This window comes from Phaenicophaeus curvirostris, chromosome 29 (genome assembly GCF_032191515.1).
Source record: "Phaenicophaeus curvirostris isolate KB17595 chromosome 29, BPBGC_Pcur_1.0, whole genome shotgun sequence".
NCBI classification, from domain to species: Eukaryota; Metazoa; Chordata; class Aves; order Cuculiformes; family Cuculidae; genus Phaenicophaeus; species Phaenicophaeus curvirostris.
The window spans coordinates 1,547,304-1,562,618 of record NC_091420.1 but is presented as its reverse complement, the minus strand read 5'-3'; the positions used below and the strand labels follow the sequence as shown (position 1 = coordinate 1,562,618).

General features: G+C 54.1%; 1 protein-coding gene across 6 annotated transcripts in view; it reads right to left on the bottom strand.

Moving 5' to 3' along the window:
- The window catches only part of ARNT (aryl hydrocarbon receptor nuclear translocator), a 29,109-nt gene extending 15,984 nt beyond the window's left edge, over positions 1-13,125 (bottom strand). For 4 of the 6 annotated variants that reach the window (XM_069878641.1, XM_069878635.1, XM_069878638.1 and 1 more), the window contains exons 1-5: positions 13,015-13,125; positions 6,494-6,605; positions 5,244-5,288; positions 4,057-4,101; positions 1,607-1,651 (exon numbers count right to left, since the gene is read on the bottom strand). In XM_069878641.1, coding sequence (XP_069734742.1) covers positions 1,607-1,651; positions 4,057-4,101; positions 5,244-5,288; positions 6,494-6,605; positions 13,015-13,039 — 272 coding nt within the window. In that variant the 5' untranslated portion in view covers positions 13,040-13,125. The remainder of the gene's footprint in view (positions 1-1,606; positions 1,652-4,056; positions 4,102-5,243; positions 5,289-6,493; positions 6,606-13,014) is intronic. The other 2 variants (XM_069878639.1, XM_069878640.1) reach the window with 1 other exon arrangement.
- Positions 13,126-15,315: the final 2,190 nt, after the last annotated feature.

Genomic DNA, 15,315 nt, shown 5'->3' with positions numbered 1-15,315 from the left:
GAGATAGACTCCAATTTCTGAACAGATCAAGGCCAAGGTGGGCAGACCATGGACCTCTGAAGAGGCACCATGAGGAGCACTGCCCACTCCCAGTCCTCAAAGAGGACTCACACGCCTTTCACAAGTCTGCTCACAGGGCACCACCCCCACCAACCCCGGAGATCAGAGCTCAACCTGTTTGGACTCGGTTCTTTTTCTCCGACGCGCTCAATTTGACTGGGTTACTAAGGTGGGTTTTCCAAAACAGAACTTAAAAGCCAGGTTTCCTATACAGGATGGAGCAGATTCAAGGAAACACACAGTGGGGAGTGAAATGAGATGGAAGTGTTGGAAGAACACCGACAGGCAAGTGAATTAAAGAAGATAAAGACAAAAACCAGAGCCTTTATCACTACTAGGTGTGTCCAACCATTCAGTGAACTTGCTCCTTGCTGCAAGAGACTGATGTTCAGGGGAAGAAGTGCTTTGATTATCACACTCATCCTGAACTCAATTTCTCCAAACAAAGCCACCCGTGCTACCAAGGCTACTGGGAACCCCCAGCCCTTCCACTGGCCCCACTGCCAAATGCTCTTTGCTGCAGGTTCTCACGTCACATCAACCACTGACAGGGGAGGGAGGAAGGGGCCGTGGCTCCATTGAAGGAGAACCCTTGGAAAGCGCCGCTGCTTGCTGCATTCCCAGGCCCCACCCCTGGGTTTCCTTATCTCCTCAAATATTTAAGCTATGCGATACTGCAATTAGGAGAGGCTGTGTCTGGGGGGTAGTTTTTGTTTTAAGACCAGCCAGCAGGCAATAAATTGACTGGAATTGGGGCGTTCTCAGCACCCACGACAGTCGTCTTAGCCCTGTGCCCAGCTTAAGAGCAAATCCAGGGTGGAACAGTCACAAGAAGTTTTGTGGCTTGCAGACTGACTGCAACAAGCCCTTCTTCACAGTTCCCAGCCCTCAGCTCTGCAGTAATGAGCTGTGGTTGGCAACAGAAGCCCTGATGGAGATTTCAGCAGGTTTTATTTTAGCTGAGAATAGGGAAGGGTGCGTTTTGAGTTGGTGTTCTCCTGCCGGCTGCAGCTCGGTGTGCGCAGCTTTGGTCACTGCAGCCACAGCCCTTCATGAAGCACCTTGGGAAGAAAAACCTCCCCTGTTTTCAGTCAGCTTAAACGACCACAATGCAGAGGACACCACCTGTCCTGGGAGGTTTTAAGAGGCACGAAAAGCTGAAGAACACACTGTTTAATGTCTGCTTTGACAGCACCAAGCCCTTCCCAGGGTGAGAAGGGGCCACCAGGCACCTCGTCCTGGCACAGGAGGAGCTGTGTTTAGCACAGGTTAGCAAAGCTCCAGCAGCCCAACCACCTCTACCCTGCGACTTTGGCAAACAAACCCTTTTGTGCACTCCCCACAGACATTCCCACAAGGGGACTGAACGCCCTTCCCCTCCTAATTCCAACCACACAGCCGCTTGCAGAAATCTGTTCAGTTTGAACTCCTCTACCGCAGCAGACGAGGGAAGGAGGGGAAGGAAAAAAAGAGAAGGGAGGCCTGGAGAAACATGAAGGAAAGGAAATACTCTGCTTGTCCATGCTTGAAATCTCCATTCTCCTACCTGGCAAGTCTCTCCTTATCCGCTGAGCTCTGCTCATCATCAGACCTAAAAATAAAATCAGCGAGCTAAGCTACAATGGAAAAAGTTTAAAGAAATGAAAAATGGGAAGATGTAGTAGGAAACCCAGCCTACAGACACGTCTGTTTTGCAGAGAAGCAACTCCATAAAACAAAGCAGTCATTAGTTTGCAACGTTCCCCATCAAACGGGTGCTGCTATCGATGTTGTTTTGAAGTTTTATGACGCTTACCCAGACTGTAAAATAGGCCGGGGCTGCTGTTGACAGACCTGAGGTGCAGATTATTCTGCGCAAGATTAGAAGGTTAACGGCAGAACTGGGTCCCAGCCACATTAAACTACTCTTTCTCTAAAGGAAAAGAAAACCAGTAGCCTCTTTGGTAGCGTTAACACTTCAGAAAAACAGATTTAAAACCCCCAAACGGTGTGAGATTCATGGCTAACCCCACACGACGATGTCGCATCGACAGGATTCAGGACAACACGGCCGAGACTAACAGCACACAGAGATGTTGCATCAGCTACACAAAGGCACACGGACATCCCACCAACCTGCACTTCCAGCTGTCGGGGCAGAGGAATCTGCAAACCACGTTTTAAGAGGCTGGGCTAAGTTTTCTTCCTTGAGTTTTGGCTGCCTTGGAAAAAAAGGTAAACCCCCAAAAGCCACTGCCAGGGAAGAAGGAGGTACCGTGTGTGTAGGAGGGCAGGCACACAGCCCCCAAAGGCTGAGGATCTAAAACACTGGCTGGGGGTTTATGGAGCAGGAGTTTGTGGCAGTAACCAGCTGAGGCACCTGGCCACTCCAAAAAGAGGGGTCACGATTGATTTCATGCTCTGTTTTGCCTCATCTGAGAAGGGAAGGACATGCTGGAAAACAGAGACGGCCAGAGCTGCGAGGAGCAGTCCCGGAGAACAGAACCATGAGCTACGGGCAAGGCCAGGGGCCGACCCCTGAGCCACGCTCTCTTTACAGCTGCATTCTCTTTACAGTGGGGACACTAACATCACCAAGGACACTGTCACCTCCAGCCCTCTCCTCGTCCCCTGCACTTAATCGCACAGGCACTGCTGCTGCTTCTCCAAAGACAGAGGCTCTGGGCCCCAGCGATTCGGAGCAGGCATCCAGTTGCTGCGTGTCTGTTTGTCCCACGTGTGCATTAACCAGGGCGATCAAAGGCCACATCACGGGTCACAGGGAGCCAGACCCAGCTCCAGCTGTGGCTCTGCACTGTCAGGCAGTTGAACGTTTAACCCTAAGGGCCACGGTGCTGTTCAGCACTGCAACATGGGCTTTTTGGGGTGTTTTCCATTATCCCAGCGCTTAAACGCATCGTTCGGATCTGCTCTACCTTTAGTTCCCAGAGCTTACGACTTGCACTAGGGATCAGAGTCATTCAACGTGGGCTGGCAAACACATTTCTAATTTGCTTGCCTTCAGAACAAGTCTAACGCTTGGAGAGCCAAACAACCCCAGCTCAGCGGCCCCTGTCAGCCCTCAGGCAGGAAACAGTCCGATGGAAACTGGAAAGTTTGGCTTTGCAACGGTTTTTGCCTCTCTGCAGCGAGACTCCGCCACAGGTTCATAGCTCTTGAGACCCCGCAGAGCAACGCTTTGCAGAGTTCTCAATGCTGGTTTCAGTGCACGCTCAGGGAAAGGCCCCTGGGCCCAGCGCTGTGATTCTCCCTAAGATCTCACCTCAATCTCTACTCTTTCAGCTCAAAACAGCTCCCCCTCATCCTATCCCTGCACTCCCTCATGAAAAGCCCCTCCTCAGCTTTCCTGTAGACTTCCTTTAAGCATTACTGGAAGCTGCTCTAAGGACTCTCCAGAAATCTTACACACAAAAGAATCTCACTTTGACGAAAGCCTTACACATCAACACAAAATAAACCCATGAAATATTTAAATTGAGTTCCACGGGCTCCAGAAAGCTGTACAAACACCATGAGGTCACTCCCAGTACAGGATGGTACAGAGCTGCTTTCCAGACACCAACAAGCAGGCATTTAGAGCCAAAATATCGCTCTTGACATTGCTGTGTGCTCTGATCCATAGGAAATCCCATAGAAGAGAGACTCCAGCCTAACCCCCCCAAACACACAAACCACAGCATTTGCCAGGAAGCCCTGTTCAAACGTCAAACTTGAACTAAGCACGAAACTTGTGTCTCCGCAAGTTTCTTCAGCAGGAGAAAAGAATGAGAGCCCAGGGCAACAGCTGAAAGAAATGTTGAGAGAGAGGAGCAATTTCATCACACTCATAATGAATTGGTCCAAAAGACTTCATGGAAAATGCCTGAATCCTGAGCTGCACCTTCCTTCAAAGGGAGAACGTCCAGCCTCTCGCTAGCAGGGCGCTGCAGGCCTGCTCGTACATCAAGGCAGCTTGGCACCAAAAGCTCCAAACCCTGCAGCACAGCAGATTCTTACCTGGCAAATCTCTCTTTGTCATTTGGCATCGGGTCATCATCGCATCTAAAAGAGATAAAGGAGAGTTTGTTAGGCGTTTATACTTCCTTCTTTCCCAAAGACACTGCGAGAAGAACAGGGTTTAACGAACAAAACAGCAGAGGCCTGGGGTCAGAAAAGCAAACTCTGCTGTCCGCAGGCAACCCACAATCACACTCTTTATTTATCTCATTAAAAGACTGCAGTTCAATTCTTTTTCTCACCTTGATGGTGTTTTCCACATCACATTCATACCAAGGACACTCTATCACGTCGATTTAAGCACAATCGCACACAAAGCAACAGGTTCCGTTGCACTTCGAGACACAGTTACCCCAAATCAAGACCCTCATCCGAAGGATCTCAGGAGGTAAACCCTGCATCCCTCAGGAACACTATCATCCCAAAGCCATTCCAGTTATGTTTAAAGGACCGTAACACATGGAACTCCACAATCACCAGAGTTGTCCAATCCCAAACCACGTAGAGAGGCTACAAATAAATGACATGACGTCTTCCAGCTCTTCTGCGTTCCATATGGATCACGAGAGGATACTTGCAGCCTTGCCAACTCCTCAGGAGCGAGGATGTCTCTGCAACTGAAGCATCCTCGCAACAGATGACACTTAACTAACACATGCACTAATGAGAGCTCAGCCGATAGCTGTGCCGATAGGCCATTAATGTTTGGCAGAAGATCCTTCTCTTCAACAAACAGAACCAGCAGATTGCTGGAAGCATCCCTGGAAACTGCTTCATCTTCTGAGGTGCTTCTATCGGACACACCACGGAGTACAGCAACACCACCCCAACACACAAGGCTCACTCTTCAGCTGCCCACATTTCACTGTGGGGCTGGCGCAGGGAGACACGAGCAGGAGATTGAATCCAGAGCAGGAACAGGATCCTCTCCCAGCCAAGTCCCCTCTCCAGGCTCGGGCTGCACGTGCACTGCAGCTTTGCTTTGGCATCGGCTGCAAGCATGGAAGAACGCCACTGACTGGGAGGAAGGGCTGAGTTTAAGGAAGCAGAGCATTGCCTCCTTCAGCCTCCCCACTTCTCTCTGCGCTGCTGGAGAGGGAAAACCACAAGAGAAGCAGCTCCTGCTCTGGACACAGACACACCCAGACCACACAACAGGAACTCTGGGGGGCGATCTTCTCCCTCACCTGAGGAATTTGCTGTTCCCTTCTCCATCATCATCAAAATCCAGCCTGAAAAATATAAGCAAGAAGATAATGATTAACCAAGCAGTTTCTTCTTTAGAGGTTGTTTTTCTATCTGTCCCTAAAGGGATGCAGATGATTCTTGAAAGGAAGATTCCAGCAATGCCAGGGGCTGACGTGAAACAACCCATGAGGTTTGGAGGGGGCTGCCTTTACACCTTTGTCAGAAACAGAGCAAGGGAACAGAGAGAGAGAGAGACTGCTTGGAGCATCCACTGCACCACAACCTCCTGTTCCAAAAGCTCCACAGCTCCCAGCAGTGATCTGAAGCGCAACAGGCTGCCACAACTCCTCCTCAACGCGATCGACAGCCTACAGAGCGCTCCCAGCCAGAAAGCTGGGATAGGTCGCATTTTATAGAAGAAAAAGAAGGGAAAAGTCCTTCAGGAGTTAAAGTTCAGCCTGGTGGCCGTAGTTCAACAGCAGATGATGTCACTGTTTGCTGTAACAGGGTCAAACCCACATTTCTAGCAAGCGTGTGTGGGAGGAGAAGGAAGGCTTCTCACCACGCTTCCTTTTGGGATGGAAAATTGAGGTGTAGATGCAGCCCAACAGCATGTTTGTAAATGGAGTAAGAGGAATGAGTCCCAGACAGCGTGGGAGGGGCTGCAGGGGAGCAGGAGCATCGGCAAACGGAGGTGGCGGAAAGAGTTTGAATGACTGAGGGGGCAGGGAGAGATTTTAATTAGCTTGAAAATTAAGAGAAAACTTCTCGTGCCAGGAATTTGAGAGCAGCCACTCAATATCCTTTTAATTTGCAAAGGCATTTTTAGCAAACAAAAACCCTACCGCAAGCACATTGCAGCTTCCCCCCCTCCGCCCTCTCCCAGGAAAGGCGCAGTCGCAAAGGTTTGAGTGAGGCCCCAACATTTGCAATTGCCATTTCTCTACCTCTCCTGCAGACACTGACTTCTCTCGCTGGTGCAGGGACTCGCCTCTCACTCCTCAGCGAGCAACCCTCTTCTCCTGCGAGGTGCAACTAAGCTTTCTCACCTCCTCTTTTTAGGACTCTACCGTGACTGCCATGGAGACAGACCACCTGGAGGGACCAGGCACCTCTCCTTGTCGTAGAAGCAGACAGGATTCTTCATTACAAGGCCAGCTGCTCTTTCAATTCTACATCAACACTATTCTTCACACACACACCCTTCCCCAAAACCACAGAGCCAGAGGCTCCCAGAGCACACACTCACCCGGGACGCCTCTTGGTGGATCTCTGAACGATGGCTCCCCCAGCCTGCGCACCCGCTCCAGGGTTCCCCGAGCTGACGGCTGCACCCAGCGAGGAAACATCAGATGCCATTTCTAAACACGAGAGGGGTAAAAGAAAATAAACCAGTGTTATGTCAACCCCCTCTAGTTCAGAGGGTGGAGTGTTCTCCACACACAGCTCCCATTAAATCCAACTGCATTTCAGCATCTGAGGCGGAGAGATGCTGTGCAATTCGTGTTTCCAGCCCTTTCATCCCCCGCCTCCTGCACGAAGGGGCCGTTCCAGGCTCGGAGCACACCCTGTTTTCATAAACTCAAAAGCTTAGAGCGCTGCACTACAAGATGTGGTCTCCTTATTGGAGAGAGGAGGATCCGATGGGATCATCAGCACGAGCTGAACCCATTCCCAGCTGCCAGAGCCTGCAGAGGGGAGGAGAGGGGCGAGTTTGCTCAACAACACGAACACTGCCACAAGAAGAGGGTTTATTTCCCAATCCAAGAGACAAAGAATTCACCAGGACTTTGAAAGCCATGGACTTTCAGACAGTCACTCCTTTTCTTCGGCAGTCCCAAGCTGCAGCATGACTATAAGCCTCTTCCTTCACTCCTCCAGCTCTGGGTGCACGGCTGGTCATAAAGAACATCAGTTCATCCCCAAAATGACAGCGCAACTGCACACTTGGAGCTAAAGGCCTCGTGGTTTACACGTAGAAAGGTTGTGTATGCGGTAGGAAACCAAATCAATGCTTTGTTAAGGACAGAGCAGGCAGGAAATGCTCTCAAGAAGCACAGAACTGGTGAACCTTTGGAGGCCACACCACCCAATGCTGCGGTGCAGCTTCTACGAGAGAGTCTGCATCGATATCGTTTGATAGGAATGGTTGGACTCGATGATCCGGTGGGTCTCTTCCAACTTGGTTATTCTATGATTCTATGATACAACCCCTCAGCCTACTTTGAGATGTGAAACCGAGCCCTTTTGGTGCCTGGGAAAGGCAGAGACGCCCAAGAGGAGAGCACTGCCCTCACAAGCCAGATATCAGGCCCGAGCCTGTTACACATTATGGCTTTTCCACAAGGGAAGCAAAGTGCCTCAGCTCTGCGCAGCCACACGCACCGAGAGACAGCTCCAAACCCCTGATGGGGACTGACACCTCCTTCTCCCCACACGCTCTCCCAGCTCCTGCCAACACCAGCAGGGATTTCTCATTCCTTGAGAGCAGAGGACTGTGTTTGATAGCAGATCCTCATTGCTGGTCTCTTCCTAATCCCGGTTAGGCTCTGTAGCATTCAAAGCTTCTCGGCATGTCTTAAACTGAAACTGCCATAAAGAAAATAAAATAAACACGAGACTGGCCTTCCTCACACTCCAACCTCCACTCCGGAACCACAGGTCTTTCCCATCTCCTCTCCCCTCGATTTTGGATCGTTTGGACAGCTTCGTGCTCTTTCCCTGATTCCTGAGCCGAGTCCCAGGGTGCAGAAAGGGCTGATATCAAAGGTCTGGGTTCAGTGGAACAGTCCTGAGTGCCAGCAAAGCAGCTCTGAAGGTTCATTCCTTTTCCCCAGGAGCCCGTGACTTTCCGAAAGACTTAACCACCACAGTCTGAACAGAAATGGGAGTTTCTGGAGCACGGCAGATCATCGTTTTATTAAGGAGAGGAATTTCCGCTCTGAGGCAGGGGAAGGAAGTTACACTGGGCCCTTCCGCCGCAAATCAACTTCGAAAGAGAGCTGAGAGGGAGGGAGGGCAGCGGTGTTTGGCCTTAGAGGCCTCATCTCAGCCATTCCTATTCCCTAAGGAGCCTATTGCCTCAAGGAGCACCTCGGCAGCACTGTGTGATGAAACCGCTTCACTCAAGATTCAGCCTCCTCCCCAGAAACATTTGTCTCCCACCACCCTTTCTGGAGTGGAAGAACATCAAACGTCTTGAGATCTGGTACCATTTCACTCCGCACACCAAGGAGTGTGTCAGGACGGTCGCGTGCTCCTTCGCACAACCCACTGGCCTCTACCACATCCCGAAAACGGGGAGAGTTTGGGGTAGGCAGATGGGATGCTCACCCTTCACGATTTCCAGGGCGCTCACACCAATGCAAAAGCTTCTTTTCAGTTCTCGTTTCTCCCCAATTCAATCCCGCAAAGTAATTTTATCCCAAGGTCAACGCGGAACTGATGGAACTCAATCCATCCAAGGAGGCTTCACACACGACTGGGGATTGGTGAGCGGGACTCAAGTGCGCGTGTTCTGCCAGTAAATCCACTGCCCCAAAGCCCGTTTGGAGAAACGTGGCCACACCACAGGAATCCCAGCACAGCCGCACCTGGAACCCACCAGCACCAAGAATAAAGAGCACAATGTGAGCAGCCAGAGGTGAGGAGAGCGACAACCCAGCTAACAGAGTCAAAGAAAATGTTATAACACATGGAAGAGCAGCCTCACAGCTCAAATCCACGGTCACTGCGAGAGCCGCTGCCCCGAGCAGCTCCCAACATCGGGATGCTTCACTTCAACTCAACACATTGATATCCAGAGCGGCAAGAACACCACATTCCAAGTGTTCCGCGGTAGCAGAAGAGGGAATGAATGCATTCCTTCCAAATAATCCATGTCAAGAACAACAGGACCAACGGTTGGGTTTGTTTGGAGAGTGGTTTCTTCAGGAATCAGAAGTGTTGCCAGAAGTTGCCATCAATCTTTCTCCAAGGGCAAGGGTGGGCTCTGTGGAGTCACTGCTGCAATAATCCAGATCCTTCTCTGGTCTCCGTCCCAGCCCTTTCCCGAACCAATCCCTGCTCTAACATGCATAAACCTAATTAAGGCCAGAAGAGACGAGCAGAGGCTGTACAGGGAAACTGCGGACCCTCGTTTTGAGCTGAGTACGAGTCTGCGAGCACAACCACAGCTCAGCCAAGGACTGGGAGATGGCAAAGGGAACATCCTTTCCAGCCCCAGCTTCCATGGGAAGGGCTCTGGAGCAACCACTGGCACCTCCACAGGGAAAAAGCTGTAGCAAGAAAATCAACGGGAATATTCAGGAGTGATTTAGGAGGCGGGACTGCTGCAGCTCTCAAATGCATTTACATTACGCTCAGTGTCATCTGCCACTGCCTTTGAGCAGCACGTGAACTCAAAACACACGAAGAATGCGACTCCCACTGTTGTATTTGAAATTGTGGGTGGGACTCAATGGGCTTTGAGGTCCCTTCCAACCCAAACCATCCCACGATTCTACAATTCTAAGTTGGAATTAAAACCCACAGCAAGCCACTGTCCTTTTCTCCAACCTTTCCTCCTATTCCCCCTCAGCAGATGCAGTTGACCTCCCACTCCAAACTTTTTAACAACACAAGCCTTGCTCGATTTGGCACAATCAAGAGCTTCCAGTCTACAACTTCGCAATTTATGTCTCCCGGGGCAGTGAATCGTGCAGGAGCTCACCGCACCCTCCCAAAGACAAGGGAACTGAATGGCTTTGCAGACTTCTCTCCCAGTGCTTCTCCAGAAGCAGGGAAGAGCTTCACCCACATCCCACAGGCTCCTGAGCCTCCTCACCCCTGCTGCATTTGAGGATGGACAGAGGACCAGGATGGCACAGCACGGCACGCCAGCCACAGGCAGAGCACTCCGAGTAAGTCCCAACCTCGTTTGGGGGTCTATTTTCCCACCTCCCGTGGCAAGAACGGGCAGCAGGTTTGGGGAATCATCCAGCAACCACTGGAGCCTCAAAGCCACGGAAAAGAGGGCCCAGCTCCCAAAGCTGGTCGCTTGGCCAACCCATAGTTCCAGGTGTTGAAAGCTCTTTCTCTTTCCCTTGCGAATTCATTTCAAACTTTCCTATTACACATCACACCACGCAGCTCCGAGGACCACGCTTCCATGAACACCTTGCAACACGCCAACTGTCCAAAGCCAGGAATACCTTCCCTTTCCACCCACCAGAGCTGGCTCACAACATCCATTTTCCACTTTAGATTTAGCGTCCTTCGCTCATCAAATTGTGATGCCTTGATCTCATGCTCCACCGGTCGGAGAAGGAATTAGCTTCCGAATCAAGCCCACATCAACACACACGGCTACGGTTTGGCTGCTTGGAACAATCTTACTCTTCCACAGCACATTGTTGTGAGCCAAAAGCACCTTCTCCCACGGGGTGGGCTCATGAGTTGGACAGTTTTCATTTCAGAATGATTTTTGCTAAGCTGGAGCAGGAATTCATGTTCTTCCTGACTCCCCATCTCTGACTTCTAATTACCAGAGAATTTCAGATCACGATGTGAAGCCACAACCGCGGATTTCCCGACACCAGCCCTGTGCCCTCGCCTCACAACCACCACAAACAGACAACCCAACACGTTTTCTCAACGTTTAAAGCCACAAAAGCTTCCTATACCCTTAAAACGAGCAAAACTCACTCTTTAGAAGTGACAACGAACAGTCCGCGATAAACCTGAGCGCCTCACACAACCAAAGACCTCACCAGCCTCAAGCCACAAGCAAGAACAGTCAGAAACCACAAGCCAGAGAAAAGAAAACACTAGAAGAACACAGAAGCTCAAATTCTGATGTTCCTCACCGCGCTGTGAACCCACTACAATTCCACAGACCCTGGATTATTCCAGATACACACTAATTTCAGAGCAATTTAGCCAGAAATCAGATAAAGCCTAAAAGATTTGGGTTTATTCAGTGAGTATCGGGTATCACCAACTTCCAGCTTCCTTCAAACAGAGAATCATAGAATGGTTTTGGTTGGAAGGGCCCTTAAAGATCATGCAGTTCCAATCCCTCTGGGATGGGCAGGTAATCATCCCTTGGTTATCAACCTGGGAGCACAAACGCTGCTGGAGCATCCTGCGCTCTGCCAGCAGGCGCTCACACGGCTGCTCTGCTCACTGTGAGGGAAAGAGGAGTCTGTACAAGCCCTTCCCAACACAGCGCACTGGGGTTTTGCCTGGCGCTAATTAAGGAAACACACAGCACAAAAAAAAAAAAAAAAAAGGGGTCTAATCCAGCCCCGGGTGCTCCGAGCCAGGGATGTGCTGGGCCTTCAGCACCCACAGAGGCCCAGGGAGTGACCCAGCCCCATCCTTATCCCCAGCAAAGCCCCTTCATAGAGCCCCCAGCAAGCCACAGCTCAGCCCCGATGACCCCGCAGGCTCTCAAGCCCTCCAGAGCCCCCAGGCTGGGCCCCTCAGAGGTGCCCCTCACCCCATCCCATCCTCCCAGCACCCCCAAACCCTCCTCAGCCCAACCCGAGCCTCCAGCCCCAACCCCCTCTAGGATCCAGCCCAGCCCCTAAAGTCACCACAGCCCCGTTCCTCAACCCAACCTCCGTCTGCTCCACCATCACTTCTCCCCAGGGATCCCATTCGGCTGCTCCGGGCGCCCACCAAGCAGATCTAGGTCCCCCTCAGTTCCCCCACCGGCCCTGCCAAGCAGATCCAGCCCCCCTCAGCTGCTCCAGGACCCCCCAGCAGATCCAGACACCCCTCCAGACGCCCCAGGGCCCCCCAGCAGATCCAGACACCCCTCCAGGTGTCCCAAGGACCCCCCAGCAGATCCAGGCCCCCCTCCAGATGCCCCAGGGACCCCCAGCAGATCCAGACACCCCTCCAGGTGCCTCAGGGACCCCCAACAGATCCAGGTTCCCCCAGCAGCAGATCCAGGCACCCCTCCAGGTGCCCCAGGGACCCCCAGCAGCAGATCCAGGCACCCCTCCAGGTTCCCCCAAGGACCCCAGCAGATCCAGACACCCCTCCAGATGCCCCAGGGACCCCCAGCAGATCCAGACACCCCTCCAGATGCCCCAGGGGCCCCCAGCAGATCCAGGTACCCCTCCAGATGCCCCCAAGGACCCCCAGTAGCAGATCCAAGCACCCCTCCAGGTGCCCCAGGGACCCCCAGCAGATCTAGACACCCCTCCCGATGCACCAGGCACCCCTCCAGGTCCCCCAAGGACCTCCCAGCAGATCCAGGCACCCCTCCAGATGCCCTAGGGACCCCCAGCAGATTCAGCCATCCTCCAACTGATCCAGGGCCCCCTCGCAGCTGCCCCAGTACCCACCAAGCAGATCCCACAGCTGCCCCAGCGTTTCCCTCTGCTGACCAACAGGCCCCATCAGATCCAGGCTCCCCCACCAGCTACCCCAGGGACCCCCAACAGATCCAGCCCTCACCCCCCGCCAAGCAGAACCAGGGACACCCCCTCCCAGCTGCCCCAGGGACCCCAGCAAGCAGATCCAGGCCCCCTTCAGCTCCCCCAAGCGGATTCAGCCCCCCCCAGCTGCCCCAGAGCCCCTTAACTACCCCAGGCACCCACCAAACAGATCCAGCCCCCCTAGCTGATCCAGGGCCTCCTCAGGGCCCCTCAGAGGCTCCTTCTCCCCTCCAGCTGCCCCAGGCCGCCCCCTCAGCAGCTCCAAGGCTCCTCGAGCCCCTCAGCGCCCCCCGCCCCCGCCTCTTCGCGTCCCCCCCCCAGCCCCGGCGCGGCTGCTCACCCGGGTTGGCGGCGGTGGCCGCCATGCCGAGCCCCCGGTGCCCCGAGCGGCCGCCCCCCCCCTCCCCGCCTCCCTCCGCGGCCAAGATGGCGGCGCAGGAAACCCCGCCGCGCAGCCCAGCCGGGGGCGGGGCCAGGGCGCGGCGCCGCGCTCCCATTGGTCCAAAGGGAGCGAGGGGGCGGGGCCACAAAGGGGCGGGGCATAAGCACGGCTCCTCGCTCCCATTAGCCCAAACGGAGCCAGGGGGCGGGGCCACAGAGGGGCGGGACAGACGCGCGGTGCCGCGCTCCCATTGGCCATCACGTGGAGAGGGCGGGGGCAGGAGGAAGCGGGGCATAAGCCCGGTGCTGCGCTCCCATTGGTCTAAATGGGGAGGGGGCGGAGCCGGGGCGGGGGCTGGTGGCGTCATAAGGGGGCGTGGTCACCAGGTCTAAGGGGCGGGACACAGGCGCCGCTCCCCATTGGCCCAGTGGGGACGGGGGGCGGAGCCACGTGTGGAAGGGGGCGTGGCTAGAGGGCAGTGCCGCGCTCCCATTGGTGCGATAGAGTCTGTGGGCGGGGCTAACGCGGGGGGCGGGGCCAGGAGGGGCCAAGGGTTCCTCCTGGGGGAAAAAAGGGAGCCAGAAGCATCTCGGTTTGAAGCCCAAAGCATCCCTGCTCCTAGAGTTTTCCCTGGGAAGGGGCCAAGGACCCAGTTTGAATCATTTCAAGGGCTGGGGACTCGGATCCCACTGTGTTTTGGGGAGAAATCCTCTCAACAGAGCAGAAAAATCCATTTGAACAAGAAGAAATCCATTTTGGGGAGGAGTCCTCTCCAACCAAGGAGAAAAAAAAACATTTTGAGAGGAATTCCCCATCGAGAAGGAGAAAAAACAACATTTGGGGGATGAATCCTCCCTGATAGATTAGGAAGAAAAACATTTGGGGGAGGTATCCTCTGCTGAGGAGGAGAAAAATCCATTTTAGGGGGGAATCATCTGTTAAGGAGGAGGAAAAATTCCATTTGCAGCAGGAATCTTCCCCAATGGAGAAGAAAAAAAATGAATTTTGGGGAGAAATCATCCTCAATGCCCCCCTCAATGACTGTGGGGTCCATGAAAGGACCCCAGAGCCCTCACCCGCCGGGAGAAGGGGGTGGTGGAAAGAGAGGTGAGACCTGAATCCACCCGATCGCATCTCCCAGGAGGTGTGAAAGGCGATGCCGCCGCGCTCCTGCAGTATTCATGCCACCCTGGTGCCAGCAGGCGCCCACAGCCGGGGCAGGGAGAGGGGCACAGCGTCCGTCTGTCCGTCCGTAGGGAGGTAAGGAGCTGCCCCCATCAGTACACGCGGGATGGAGCTGGGAACTGGGGGGCTTCCCGCAACCTCTGGGTGCTGCAGGACTCGGTCACTTTGAGTTTTTGAAGCTTCCACCTCTTCTCCAGCCTTGGGTTTTCCACCCTGGTTTGCTTCTCAGCAGTTTGTCCTCCTGTCCTGCTTCCAATCCCAGACGGCGTCTGTGCGGTTGGGCTCAGCCAAGCCCCAACAGGGGCAGGTGCTCCTATGGAAGAAGAAAAAAACAACTTTAAAGAGATATTTTAACCCATTTTTCCTAAAGGGAAGCGGAAAGGGGAGACAACAAAGATCTGGGTGGCAAGAGTGGCTGTGACAGGGACACCGGGTGCCCCCATCGAAGCCCTGGTGAAGAGGAGGCTCCGTTCTGGCTGGGTTTGACCCACATCCCCTACCTTCTGCCCCCCAGGGAGCCGGGGGCTGCACGCTCGAGGGTCCCGCATGGAGACGGCCACGGCGCTGCCGGCGCTCGATGTGGACAAGGGCTTCGCCGTGGCCTTCGTGGTGTTGCTGGGCCTCTTCCTCCTGGCCATGGCGGTGCGGTGCGGGCGGCTGGTGGTGGATCCCTACAGCGCCATCCCCACCTCCACCTGGGAGGAGGAGCCCATCAACTGAGGGGACCCTAAGCCCCCAGGGACCCCCCAAACCCCTCAGGCCACAGCCCCCCAAGGCAGCCCTAGGGACCCCAGCACCCCCAGAGCGCCCCTGAGCCAGCCCAGGGACCCCCACAGCCCCGCCAAAGCCAAACATTACCCCCTCAGAGCTCCCCATCGCCCTCAGCACCCCATAACCCCCTCAGAGCTCCCCATCACCCTCAGCACCTCATTACCCACCCCACCATCTGAGCTCCCCATCACTCTCAGCACCCTATTACCCCCTCAGAGCTCCCCATTGCCCCCCCAGCACCCTCAGAGCTCCCCATTGCCCTCAGCACCCCATTATCCCCTCAGAGCTCCCCATAACCCCCTC